The 13,213-nt window shown below is 68.4% G+C and overlaps 2 protein-coding genes across 5 annotated transcripts; both read right to left on the bottom strand.

Moving 5' to 3' along the window:
• Positions 1-600: 600 nt before the first annotated feature.
• On the bottom strand, positions 601-4,377 carry ALDOC (aldolase, fructose-bisphosphate C). Its single transcript, XM_068655913.1, has 9 exons — positions 4,225-4,377; positions 3,297-3,422; positions 2,968-3,179; positions 2,822-2,876; positions 2,592-2,752; positions 2,052-2,135; positions 1,797-1,971; positions 1,506-1,705; positions 601-1,066 (listed from the first exon to the last, which is right to left on the bottom strand). The coding sequence occupies exons 2-9, from the start codon at positions 3,406-3,408 to the stop codon at positions 971-973; spliced, it is 1,095 nt and encodes a 364-aa protein (XP_068512014.1). The 5' UTR covers positions 3,409-3,422; positions 4,225-4,377; the 3' UTR covers positions 601-970.
• Positions 4,378-5,792: 1,415 nt separating this feature from the next.
• SPAG5 (sperm associated antigen 5) lies at positions 5,793-13,094 on the bottom strand. Of its 4 annotated transcripts, none has more exons than XM_068655650.1 (24): positions 12,939-13,094; positions 12,665-12,754; positions 11,252-12,429; positions 10,971-11,163; positions 10,635-10,754; positions 10,442-10,534; positions 10,052-10,186; positions 9,798-9,917; positions 9,554-9,646; positions 9,307-9,441; positions 9,092-9,185; positions 8,914-9,007; positions 8,745-8,826; positions 8,302-8,435; positions 7,905-8,070; positions 7,692-7,815; positions 7,510-7,617; positions 7,305-7,428; positions 7,011-7,122; positions 6,708-6,788; positions 6,488-6,631; positions 6,323-6,397; positions 6,090-6,170; positions 5,793-6,013 (listed from the first exon to the last, which is right to left on the bottom strand). In XM_068655650.1, the coding sequence occupies exons 1-24, from the start codon at positions 13,044-13,046 to the stop codon at positions 5,876-5,878; spliced, it is 3,822 nt and encodes a 1,273-aa protein (XP_068511751.1). In that variant the 5' UTR covers positions 13,047-13,094; the 3' UTR covers positions 5,793-5,875. The 4 variants fall into 4 exon arrangements, with proteins under 4 accessions (XP_068511751.1, XP_068511753.1, XP_068511752.1 ...); XM_068655652.1 differs by having other exon boundaries at positions 7,510-7,593; XM_068655651.1 differs by having other exon boundaries at positions 7,692-7,812.
• Between the last annotated feature and the right edge of the window lie 119 nt (positions 13,095-13,213).

The raw sequence follows: 13,213 nt of genomic DNA, 5'->3' as shown, positions 1-13,213 counted from the left end.
GGGGCGATGGGTGCTGGGGGGGTGAGGGGTTCTTGGGGGGGCCCATGGGTGCTGAGGGGGTGACGGGTGCTGGGGGGGGCTGTGGGTGATGGGGGGGGCGATGGGTGCTCAGGGGGGGACTATGGGTGCTGGGGAAGTGATGGGTGTTGGGGGGGGTCCATGGGTGCTGAGGGGGGTCCATGGGTGCTGGGGGGGGGCCATGGGTGCTGAGGAGCGTAATGGGTGCTGGGGGGTGCAATGGGTGCTGAGGGGGTGACGGGTGCTGGGGGGGGGCGATGGGTGCTCAGGGGGGACTATGGGTGCTGGGGGAGTGATGGGTGTTGGGGGGCCTGATGGGTGCTGAGGGGGGTCTATGGGCGCTCAGGGAGGACTATGGATGCTGGGGGGGGTGATCAGTGCTGAGGGTGGGCCATGGGTGCTAGGGGGGCGATGCCCACCCTGAACCGAAACAGAGGATCAGGGCTGTGAACGGGGACACGGTGGCTCCATACCCCCCCATACCCCCACCCCAACCCCAATCCAGGCCGAGACTGTGCAGGGCTCCCGGCAGCGATGAGGAGGAGGAGGAGGAGGATGAGGAGGAGGAAGAGGAGGCGTCGCGGCGCTGTCTCTACCATTTATTCGTTGTTTAGGCTATTTGGTACACGGGGTGCACACGACAACACGACACACGCGGCCCCGAGGGCGGCACTGCGAAGAAGCTACGGCGGGGCAGGGGCACCCCCAGGCCTCCCCTCCTGCCCCCCAACACGGCCGGGGGCTCCCCAAACCCTTGGCTTGGCCTGGCCCGGCCGGAGCTCCCCCCCCGGCCATGAGCGGCTGAGCCAAGCGTCCCCTTCATCCGCGTGGGGCCGCCGGCCCCGACCCTCCTGGCGGCTTCCCCTGGGTGGCTGGGGTGGAAGCGGGGTGTGAGCGGTGGCGGGGGGGTCCGGGGCAAAAGGGGGGGGGGCCGGCGGGGCCCGGCGGAGGCTCAGTACGCGTGGTTGGCCACGTAGAGGGACTGCCCGGCGGCCCCCGAGTCGTCCCCGCTGCCCTCATACTTGCCCAGCGCAGCCAGCCCGTTCACCTGGGGGGAGAGGAAGCGTCAGCCCGCGGGGACACGGCACGGTGAGTGCCCCATCCCATGGGGACATGGCCCTGGTGTGCCCCATCCCATACAGACATGGCCCTGGTGTGCCCCATCCCGCTGGGCACAACCCTCATGTTCCCCATCCCCACCTGGGACGTGACTTTTGGAACCCCACAGGGAAGGTTCCTGCAGGAACCTGGCTCTCAGCATCCCCCATTCCCCTATAGGGACGCAGCCCTCGCCGTCCCCTACCCCACATGGAGCCAGCCATCAGCGTGCCCCTAATGGGCACCTGCTCCTTGGCATCCCCCCTGCTGTGGGGCACAGCCCTGGGTGTCCCCCTCCACCCATAGGGACGTGGTTCCTGGTGCCCCCCCACCCACCCACAGGGACACAGCTTTTAGGATCCCCTCCTGGGGGGTCCGTCCCCATTCACCTCTGCGCGCTTGACGAACTCCTCGGTGGCGGCGGTGGCGTTGTCCTTCTGCCCGCGCCAGGCGCTGAGCGCCGACGCCTGCAGCGCCCGCCCGTAGGAGAAGGTGAGGGCCCACGGCCGCGCCAGCGGGCACGTGTTGATGGCGTTGAGGTTGATGGAGGCCTCCTCCTCGCTCTGCCCCCCGGACAGGAAGGTGACACCTGCGGAAAGCACGGGAGTGGCACCAAGGGGACCGCCTGGAATCCCCCTGCCATCATTTTTGTCATTTCCACCACGTGCCGGTGGCGGTACCTGGCACGGCCGGGGGCACGGTGCGGCGCAGGGCGGTGACGGTGGCCATGGCGATCTCCTCGGGGCTGTACTTGGTGGGGCAGGAGTGGCCGGGGGTCACCATGTTGGGTTTCAGCAGGGTCCCCTCCAGGTAGACGTGGTGGTCGCTCAGCGCCTTGTAGACGGCCGCCAGCACCTGGGGACGGGAATCGGGGAGTCCCACGGCACGGCACGGTGTGGCACGGTGCCTGCCCCGCCGCCCGCCCCGCCACTCACCTTCTCCGTCACGTACTGGCAGCGTTTGAGGTCGTGGTCACCGTCGGGCAGGATCTCCGGCTCCACGATGGGCACGATGCCGTTCTGCAAGCACCCGGGAGATGCCATTGCAAGGGTGTCCTCGGGCACTGCTCCAGCCCCGTGGCGACGTGGGGCAGTGCCAGGACTTGGGGGTGATGCCCAGCCCCATGGGTGACACCTGGCCCCACAGAGATGCCCACCCCCTGGTCCTGGGAGCCAAGGACCATCCCCATGAGCTGTCACCTGTCCCCTGGGTTGATTCCCAGCCCCGAGGGTCAGTGCCTGTCTCTGTAGGGTGCCACCCACCCCGCAGGTCAATGCCCAGCCAACGGGGCAATACCCATCCCTGCAGGGCAACACCCAGGCCCTGCAGTAACACCGAGCTCCGTGGATCCGTGCCCGTCGCTGTGGGGCAATACCTGGCCTCGTGAGTCAGTGCCCATCCCACGGGCCACTGCCCGTCCCGTGGGACGTCGGCCAGCCCCGTGGGGCCGTGCCCAGCCGCAGCCCCGTCCGTACCTGCTGGCAGATGCTGGCATAGCGGGCCAGGACGTTGGCGTTCTCCATGATGGCGAGGGCAGAGGGGGTGTTGTCGCTGATTTTCAGCACGCAGCGCCACTTGGCGAAGTCGGCCCCGTCCTTCTTGTACTGGGCACAGCGCTCCGACAGCCCGTCCAGACCTGCCGGGCAGCGCGTCAGCCCCGTGGCCCCCCAACTTTGCACCCTCACCCCCAACCTGCCGCACATACCCTGCGTGGTGGTCTCCCCATCCGTCCCGGCCAGCGGCACGACGCCTTTGTCCACCTACGGAGGGAAGGGGAAGGTGGTGCTGAGCCCCACCAGCACCCCACAAGCACTCTCAGCACCCCCAAACCCCACCGGACGCCCCCCGCACCTTGATGCCCACGACGATGCCCTTATCTTTGATCATCTGGACGAAGGGGGTGCCGTCGTCCGCCTTCTGGTACATGGTCTCGTGGAAGAAGATGACGCCCCCGATGCACTTCTTCACCCGGCTGTCGGCGCTGAAGAGGATCTGGCGGTACAGCCGGCGGTTCTCCTCCGTGTTCTCCACCCCGATCTGGTTGAGGCGCTTCGCCATGCTCCCTGGGGGCATCCGAGGCACCGTCAGCCCCGGCAGCGCCGCGGGGACGTGGGGAAGGGACATCGGCACGGCTCCCTCCCCAACCTCCCCACCCTCCCCAAAACCACCCGTGCACCGACCTACGGACTCATCGGCGGCCAAAATGCCCTTGCCCGGGGCCACGATGCGCAGCGCGATGTCCGACAGCTCCTTCTTCTGCTCGGCCGTCAGCGCGGGGTATTGGTGCGTCATGGTGGTGGTGGTGCCTGCCGGCGGACGAGGGCTGAGTCACGCGCCGCCGCCACGGTGTCCCCCCCCCCAACACCACCACCACCACCATGCGCCAGCCACCCTGCGGGGAACGGGGACCCCCCCCCCCCCCGGGACCCCCATCCAGAGGGGCGGACGACCCTAGTGGGGTGCCGGGGGAGGCCGCGTGGCGTAAGCGGGACCTCGTGGAGGATGCCGGGGAGCTCCCAGCCATTTTGGTGTCTGCTCGCCCGCCCCCAGCCCAGCCATCTTAAGGGAGAGCAGCTCCAGGGGGGGGGCACACCGGGGGCAGGACCCCCCCGGGTGGGGGGGGCAGCGGGGATGGAGATTCCGTAGGGCCGGGGCTAGCACGGGCTAGGGGTGCGTGGGGATGGGGTTACCCTGAAGTAGGGGGGGAGGAAAGGCTCCAGATGCGGCGCTGCCCCTGGGGTGGGCTGGGGGTGTCCCGGGATGGGGCCCCCCCGAGATAAGGCTGGCCCCGGGATGGGGACGGCGACACCGCCACCGTGGGACCGGCGGCGAGCAGCCCCCGGACCGATCCCCCCCAGGCTGCTCCGGTCCTGGGGAGTTCCCCCAGCCTCCCCTCGGGCCCCCCCACACCCGTACACCCCTCTACCCGAGAGCGCACCCCCAAAAAAAAAAAGCAAAAAAAAACCAAAAAGCTCCGCGGTTCCCGGCGGCTCCGCACGGGGCTGCCGTCGGGGCTACCGCTCCCACCGGCTGCATCCCATCCATCCAGCCCCCCCCCCCCCAGGCTCCCTATTTTTGCCCCCCCACCCCCCCACACCTCCCGGTTACCGTGCAGGGCCGGTGGCGGCGGGCGCAGACTGCGGGCTGTGCGCTCCGGTCCCGCGGTAAATGGGGCTGCGGTGCCGCAGAGCTACGTGACCGGCGGGGCGGGCCCGGCGGGCGGCACCCGGTAAGACCGGCCCCCAGCCCCCCCCCCCCGAGCCTCCCCGCCTTCCTCCCCCCCCCGCCAACGCAGCCGAGACACCGGAGCCCCCCCCCGAACCTCGCAATCCCCTCTCCGGTTGCGCCCCGCGCTGCTGTCGGGGACCCCGCGGTGCCATCCTAGGGTTGGGGACCCCCCCGCACGCTTTGTGCCGCCCCCTTTTTGGCTAGGGGGGGGCCTGTTGTGTGTGTCCCCCCCCCCCCCCGCCTCGTTTGGGATGGGGAGCCAGCCGTGCCACCCCCTTGTCACTTCCTGCTGGGTGCGGGGAAGTGACAAAGCACATCACCCACTGCCAGCTTCTGCTGCTGTTAGCGACCCCTCTGTGCCCCCCCCCTCGGGGGCAGGACCCCCCCCTCCTTGTCCCACCCCTTGGGACCCCACTGTCACCCCCACCTCGAGGCAGGGACCTCTGTGCCACTACCCATGTGCTGGGGACCCCTTTGTGCCCCCCCCAGCATCACCTCCACCCCCATCCCCGCATATCCCAGGACAGAGGGGGGAGGGGGGGGCTCTGCAGGGGAGCAGCCCCCCCCGCACCCAGCAGAGCCGCCCGGAGCCGGCGTGGGGACAATAGCAGTGTCCCCGCTCGCCCCACGGGCCGGCTGCCAGGGCTGAGTTCTGCTGAATCCCCGCCGTAAAAGGAGGGCTCAGCAGCTTGGCACGGCCCTAATCCAGAGCGGGCAGCTCCTATGCCCCCCCTTTCATCCTAAATCCAGGCCCAGGCCACCCCCACCCCACATTTAGGGGGTGCAGCCAGCCCCCTGGCAGCAGGGAGGGGTGCGGTGCCACCAACGCATCCCCAGGAAATAAAGGCATGGAAAAAAAAAAATAATAAGGGTGGAGGGCAGGGGAAGGTGACCCCCCCTCCGCCCCCGGGAGAAAAGGGCCATTAAAAACCAGAGCACTTGTTGGAGCGCTGCTATTTTGGGTTGTGGTGGCGGAGGGAGGCGCAGGGGGGGCCCCACAGGGACCGGGAGCATCCTTGGGGCTGGGAAGGGTTGGAGGGAGATCCCGCAGGAGCTGCCCTAGTAGGGAAGGGGGAGGGAGGAGAGTTGTGCAGGGAATAGGGGGGGCCCCCATAGGAGCCCCCCTTCAAGGCTGGAAAAGTCCTGGCCCCCCCCCCGGGATGGTGCATGAGGGAGATATAGGGCCCCATGCAGCAGGTATAGGGCACAGCATCCAGCCTCCCATCCCCTCTACGCATGCCCCCAAACTGGGGGGGGACACAGAAAATTTAGGGGGGGGGAAATCTAGGCCAGGAGGAGGAGCAGGGGGCCCCGGGGAGGGAAGCTGGGTCAGCCCGGGCACTGCGGGGTGGGAGCCTTGGGAACGCGGTGCCTTATTGAGAGCAAGCACCGTGGGGGGGGAACGCGGCCCCCGGGGGTGGCAGGGAGCCCAGTAGCAGAGCCTGGGGTGAAATGCCAACAAAAAAAAAACCAAAACTTTATTGAATAAACAATGCCAGGGTTAGGAAGGGGAAGGGGGCAGCACCGGGGGCTACTGCGGCTCGGGGGCTTCTTCCTCGCTGTCAGCGCTCGGTGGCTTCAGGTCCAGGTAGCGCAGCAGGGCCAGGAGCTCGGGGCAGGCCGGTGACACCGCAGGGAGCACCGAGAGGACCTGGGGACAGGACAGGACCTGGGGACAGCGGCGGTGTTAGTGGGGGACGCCCCGCTTGCAGGAATTATGAGGGCCCCGGCGGGGCCTAGTTCACCTTCTTCATCTTCTCCTGCGTCTCCTCGTAGGCCTTCAGCAGCTTCTGGCTCTGTTGGAGCCTCAGCTCCAGCCCTTGGATCTGCGAGGAGGCATTGAAGGACAGGGAAATGAGACGAGGAGGGATTAAAGGGCAGGGAAATGAGACGAGGAGGGATTAAAGGGCAGGGAAAGGCGGTGTAGGGTGGGGGAGAGGGGATGGGAGCTGCTGGGACCCCTGGGAGCTCCCAGTACCTGCTCCAGGTACTTGTCGGAGAGCTGCGAGTTCTCATCCATCTTCTCCAGGAGCAGCAGGCGCAGTTTGTCCACCTGAGATGGAAGCAAGGGGGAAAATGATGCCCATGGTGGGGACGAGGCCTCCCCCATGGCCACCCCAGGCCCAGCTCCCCGCGGCCTCACCTCCTGCCTCATCAGGATCCGCTCCTGGACGCGGGCAGCGTCCACCTTGGGCTCCTGGCCCCGCACCTCCTCCCACAGCACCTTGGCCTCCGTCTCGGCGCGCTGCAGCGAGCGCCTCAGCTGCGAGACCTCCCCATTCAGCCTCTGCGCAGGGAGGAGATGCTATGGGGGGGCCCCCTTTGGCACCCCCCCGGACCCCTCCGCCTGGCCCTGCACGCACCGTCACCTCCCCGCTCTTGTCGATGAGATCCAGCATGTGCTCCTCCTGCTGTTTCAAGATGTCCTGCAGCACCTTCTCGTTCTTCAGGGGACAAAATGTTGGGGACAGGAGGGTGTCAGGCCTGGTGTTGTCCCCCCCCCCTCGTGGCACCGGGTTGCTCACATTTGAGGTTATCCGAGCCCGGAGCGCCCGCGGGGCAGCGCGGTGCCGGTCACCCAGATTCTGGGTGTCCCAGATCCCAGCCCCGTCCCAGTTTGGCTGTGCCCCGGGGTGAGCACTGGCCCAATTCTGGCGGGGGCTCACCTGGATCTTGCCCTGCAGCGCCTTGTTCAGCTTCGCAATGGTGGCGGCCTGGTCGTCCATCCTCTCCTGGCTCTCGTCCGTCACCTTCTCCAGCCTGCGCTGCAGCTTGGAGCTGGGGGGGGGGGGACACAGAGCGTGGCTGAGAATTTGGGGGGCACGACCCCCAGCCCCCAGGAACAGAGGCCAGCCCATGTCCACCAGCTGCATGGAGCCCTTTTGGGCGAGCACTCTGCTCAGAGCCAGGGTGGGAGGCACCCCAGGGTGCTGCCCCCCCCGGGACCCCCCCAGACTCACATCTTGGCCTCCAGCGCCTTGAACTCGCTCTGCTCCAGCTCCTGGATGCGGGTGCTCAGCAAGGAGAGCTCGGAGACCACGGCCCTCAGCTCCGCCACCCTCTCTATCAGGTCGCCCTCGGGCTCTGCGGGCAGGGGCTCGTCACCGGGGTGGGGGGGGGGACACAGGGGACAACGAGATTTGGGGCAGGCCCACACCCCGCTACCTGCTCGCTTCGGCGTGGAAAAAACTTTATCACTGCTAGGCTTCGTCTGGGGCACGCTCCCAAATCCGGCAGCTTCATTGCCATCTGCGGGAGGCGAGGGAGGAGGCGCTGTGTGAGGGGTCATGGGGGGGGGACAGGACCAGCCCTCACCCCCCCCAACCTGGGGGTCCCCAGGAGCTCACCTCTCCCCGATGTGTTTTTCAGGGCGCTGCCCACGGAGCCCCCAGCGCGGTACGGGGTGCGGTGTGCGGGGATCCGCGGGGCTGGGGTCCAGGTTCTGCTCCTCAGCGGGGTGTCATCGTCCTTCTGGGGGACAGAGCGCGGTGTCGGGGTGCTGCCCCTGCTGCCCGTTCATTTTCTTCTCCCCCCTTGCCCCCCCAAGCCCCCCGACCTACCTCCTTTTCCAGGGAGGCTCGCAGGCAGTCGGCAAGCTCCTGCAGCCTCAGCTTGCTGTCGGCGATGTCCGCCAGGCACCAGGAGACCTTTTCCCTCTTCAGCTGCGAGTCCTGGAGCTCGGCCTTGGTTCTCTCCAGCTCCCTGAGGAGGGCGGCTTGCTTGTCCCTGCAAAGGGGGGGGGATGGCGTGAACAGTGCATCTCTCCCCCCCACGATCTGGGGGTGCAAACCCCACTGCGCCGGGTGCTGGCAGGTTTTGGGCTGCCCTACAACCTCTCCCCCCCCCACTTGGGGGGATGATTCAGCAGCGACCAGAGCCACACCTCCACACACACACACACCCCACCCCGAGGGGCCCAATTTCCCCAAAACGAGGGATTTAGGGGCAGGCCCGTACTGCAGGCACTTGTGGGACTCCTTCAGCTTCTCGTGCTGCAGGCTGCGCTCCTGCAGCTCGGCCAGCGTGGATTTGAGCTTGGCCTCCACCTCCATCAGCTGCCGCCGGGACATGCGGTTCTCCTGGTCGAGGAACTGCAGGATGGGGGGGACACAGCCGTGAGCATACAGACAGCTGGGAGGCGGGGGGACATCACTGCAGCCCCCCAATGTGGTCCCAAAACCGACGAGGGGCAGCTCCGTCCCCCTGCCAACAACCCCCGGAGGTGGCTGCGGATTTGCACCCTGGGCCCGAGGGAAAGCAAAGCAGCGTGACTGCGGCCAGGGGAATTATCCCCGGGCGAGCAGCCCTACGTGCAGGATGTCAGCGCCGAGGGCTGATCCCGCTGCTGGCCGGCTGCCACCCGGCAGCACATGACGGTGCTGGCGGATTTGGGTTCCCACCTCCCGGCACTCCGTGGCTTCCCGCAGCTCCTGGCTCAGCTCGCCGCACTCCCGCTGCAGGGCATCCCGCCCCCTCGTCAGCCTGAGGGGGATGGGATAGGGGTGAGGGGACCCCACGGGGGTGTTTTGGGGATTTTTTGGGGGGGATGAAGGGGGGTGCGGAACCCACCGGCAGATCTCCTCCTTTTGGTCTGTGGTTTCCTGCTGGAGCGCATCCCGCTCCTGCTGCGCACTGGCCAGCTGCTTCATCAGGGTGCCCAGGTCTGCAGGGCAGAGCAGTGAGCACGAGGAACGGCTCCAGCCTCCCCCCCGCCCCCCATCCTGACACCCCCTGTGTGTTCCCCTACCTGCACCCAGGCGTGAATTGGTCACCGTCAGCTGCTCCACCTGAGCCACCGCGTCCTGCAGGGCCGCCGAGGTCTCCTCCAGCCGCTGGGACACCTGCGGGGACGCGGAGCTCGTCCCTGCTCCCCCACGCTGAGCCATTTCCATGCCCCTTTCCCCCATAAAATCCCCCCACATGCCTGGGGAGAACCCTCCAAGCACCACCCAGCCCCGTTACCTCCTCCTTGGCTCGAAGGGTTTCGTCTGCTCGCTGCTGCGCCTCCTCCTGCTCCTGCAGGCAGCTCTGCAGCTTGCCGGGCATCTTCCAAGCCAGGGCCGTGCAGCGGGACACCAGGGCCCTCACCCGCTCCCACTGCGAGGGGACAGCCCCAGGGGGAACGGGATCAGGGCAGGAAGGGACAGGGCTGGCAGCCGGGCTGATCCCGGTACCCAAAGCACCACCGCCCCCCCGGGACAGCCCTCACCTCGTCGTCCAGCACCCTCTGCTCCTCCTGCAGGTTTGCAAAAGCGATGTCTGCGAGCTCACGGAAGAGCTGAGACTCTGCAGCCAGGGAAGCCTGCGGGACAGGAGGGTAAGGGAAAAAGGACAGGAGGAGGCAAGCACCAGCCCCGGGTCGGGGCAGATCTGCTCAGAGCATCGGCGCCCAAACTGGGGCTGCGGCTGCACCCGCAGGGACCCAGGGGAGGGGAGCTGCAGCCACCCTGTACCTGCTGGTGGATGGTGCTTTCCAGCAGCCCGAGCAGCTCTTGCTGGGACGCCAAACTCTGGTTTTGGGCGCTGATCTGGGCTCTGGCGTGGGAGCTGAAAGCCTCCAGGAAGCTGTCACACTGCCGAGGGACAGGCACAGCTCAGGGCACCACTGCTCCCCACGGACAGACGGACACGGGACCCCCAAATCCACAGGATGGGACACGGGGGCTGCAGAGGCTGCTCCCGAGCACCCCACGGGCTGCCCCCTTACCTCCGCCTTGGCTCGAAGGGCTTCATCTGCTCGCTGCTGCGCCTCGTCCCGCTCCTGCAGGCAGCTCCGCAGCTTGCCGGGCACGCTCTGCAGCACGGCCACGCAGCGGGACACCAGAGCTTTCACCTGCTCCTTCTGCAAGGGAAAACAGCCCCGAGAGGAGGCCCTAAGAGGAGGCCAGCACCGGGACGGCCTCGAGCTGCCACGTGCCAGCTCCCTCACCCACGTCCCCAGGCATCCGTGGCACAAGCCTGGGCGCAGGAGCTGCTTCCAGCAGCCTCCAGACAGACACCGGGTGCTTCCAGCTGCCCCAGACCCCCAAAAAAAAAACCACGTGCCTTGGCTACCTATGCCATGAAGGGCCAGACACGCCTGGCTGTGTGCGCTCACCTCCTGTGCCAGGGCTCCCTGATCCTCCTGCAGGCTCCGCAGGGCGCGCTCCGTGAGGCTGTGCAGCTGGAGGCCCTGCCTGGCCCAGGTGTCCTGGGGAAAGGACGAGGACACGGGTGCTCAGGACGTGCCAGCACCGGTGGCACCGGGCACATGAGGTGCCCAGCTGAGTCCCACGTGTACCCCCACTCACCATCGCCTCCGTCGCGTGTGCCAGCTCCTGCGCCAGCTCCTGCTCGGTGCCCCGCTGCCGCTGCAGAGCCTGGCTCTTCCTGTGCAGCTCCAGGTAGAGCCCGTGGTAGATCTGCTCCTCCTAAAGGGGGGCACAGCAGGCTCAGCACCCCGAAACCTCCCCATCTCCCCATGCACACCGTGCCACAAGCTCCCACGGGACCAGCTCATCCCTTCCCCGTGCGCCTGCCGCAATATTCCACTGCGGAAAGGGCTCAGAAATGGCAAACTCAGCGCAATAACACAGCTGGAGTGGGACAAAACCCCAATTTTCTTCCACCCGGAGCTCCCCACTTACCCCCTGGGACCAGGTGATGTCCGTCTGGGCGGGGGCGTCCCGCTGCTTGGCTGGCCCCACGCTGGGGAGCGACCTCTGGCTCTCCTGCCAGCTGCGCAGCTGCAGCACCAGCACCTCGATGATGATGAGGGCATTTTCCAGCCTCCCCTCCAGCTCCGTGCGTGACAGGGACCTCAGCTGCTCCCGGGGACAGCTGGGGACGGAGACAACAAGCCCCACGGGTTGGGAGGGGACACCACAGGGGCACCGTGCCCCCCGTACCCCCCCGTGGGGACACGTACTACGAGAGCAGCGAGTCGGTCTCGGTGGCGCTGTCCTTGGCGTGAGCCACTGCAGATGTCCCGGGGCTCCTGTCCTGGGGGTCCCGCGGGGTCATGACGGTGCCGGTGTCCACGGTGGGCACGGGGGTGACGCTGGTGCCCACGGCCACGGTGGGCAGGGGGGTGACACTGGTGCCCACGGCCACGGTGGGCACAGGGGTGATGCTGGTGCCCACGGCCACAGTGCGCACGGGGGTGACGCTGGTGCCCATGGGGGTGACACCGGTGCCCACGGGGGTGACACCGGTGCCCACGTCCCGCCACGGCACGGACAGGGGGAGCCTGTGCCACAGGGAATCCAACGGGGACGGGGGCTGAAGGTTCCTCTCCAGCCACACCAGCAGCAACGCCCAGGATAAGGCCCCCGGGGACGGCTCCGACGAGGGGAGCGGGGTGGCCGCTGGCTCAGCCCTTGCGGGCTCCAACTCGGCTGCCTCATTTTGGGGGGGGCTCTGCTCCGGGAGGGGAGGGATTGGGGACGTGGCGGTCCCAGGGGTGCTGGGGCAAGCGGGCAGAGCCTCACCCCCATCGCTAGTGCCCTCGGGGCTGCAGGAGAGGTCGGTGGGCACCGTGTGCCCCCCCCCATGGAAGGGAGCCTCCTGCGGGGTGGAGGTACCGGGGGGGGTCGGGGTGCAGGGGGCCGGGCTGGTGCTGCTGAGGGGATGCAAGGGGGGGCTGCAGGGCGCTGAGCTGCTGATGCTGGGGGGGGCTGGGGTGCAGGGACATGAGAGGTCAGGGGAGTAGGGCACCAGCGGGGTGCTGCTGGGGGGGGTGGGGAAGGAGGGGCCTGAAATAATGCTGTTGGGGGACCCTGGGGGGGCACTGCAGGGGGGAGCAGGCTCTGGGGAGGTGTCACCTGGGGGCTCGGGGGCTTCAGGCCCCGAGGTGGCACTGCTGGGGGGCTCCGGGGTGCTATCAGCGGGGGGGAGCTCCGGTGACTCAGCCCCCAGTGGGACGTGGGGGGGGGACTCGTGCAGGGTGGGGGACCCTGGGGTGACAGCGCCTGGGGAGGGCTCCGGGGTGATGCTGCTGAGAGACTCCAGGCTGGGGAAACGCGGGATAACAGCCCTGGGGGGGGGCACGGAGAGGCGGATGGGGTGGGGGCGAGCACAGGACACCGGGGTGCAGCTGCCACGGTCCTACGGGACACCGGGAGGGGGGGGGGTCAGGACATGGGGAGGGGGGGGGCAGGACCACCCTGCGCCCCCCCCCCCCACCCTCCCCCCACCCCCACGACCACCTGCCCCTCCCCCTCCCCTCCCAGTTAATCCCAGCTCTCCCAGCGCCCCCCCCCGAGCTCCCCAGCCCCCCCCGGTGCCCCCCCCGTTATTATTGCCCCCCCCCCCCATTTTTTTACCCCCCCCCAGCACCGACCTCGAGCCGCATGCGGCGCAGCAGCGGGGTAAGGCCGCTGCTCTCCGCCTCCGGTTGCAGCCGCAGCTCCTTCAGGGGCCTCCGCTGCATCTGGGGGGGGGGGGATGAACATTACCGGGGGGTTACCGGGAACCGGAGCCGGGGGGGGGTCACCGGAACCCCCCCGGGGCTTAACGGAGCCCCCAACCGGCCTCAAGCAACGGCGAACGGAGCCTCCCGGAGCCCCCCCAGGCGGTAATAGGGACACCGGGGGACTCACGGGGGGGGGACTCACCTCGGTACCGCTACCGGGCCCCCCCCGGTGCCCCGCACCCCCGGTGGAGCCGCGCGCGGCCTGCATGGCCCCCTCCCCGCTGCCGCCTGCGCCCCGCCGCCGCCCCATTTGAAACCCCCGCGCGGTTCCGATTGGTTCCGCCGAGCGCACGTGACCGGGGCGGGGCCAAAACGGTAAGGGGCGTGGTTAAAGGGGGAGTGGGCGGGGCTTCGTGTCGGGCCACGCCCACCTGGCGGGAAAAAGGCGCGGGGGTGGCGGGTGCGGTGCTGCTGGTG

This window comes from Anas acuta, chromosome 19, assembly GCF_963932015.1.
Source record: "Anas acuta chromosome 19, bAnaAcu1.1, whole genome shotgun sequence".
Taxonomy (NCBI): Eukaryota; Metazoa; Chordata; class Aves; order Anseriformes; family Anatidae; genus Anas; species Anas acuta.
This window is presented reverse-complemented; position numbering and strand designations above follow the sequence as displayed.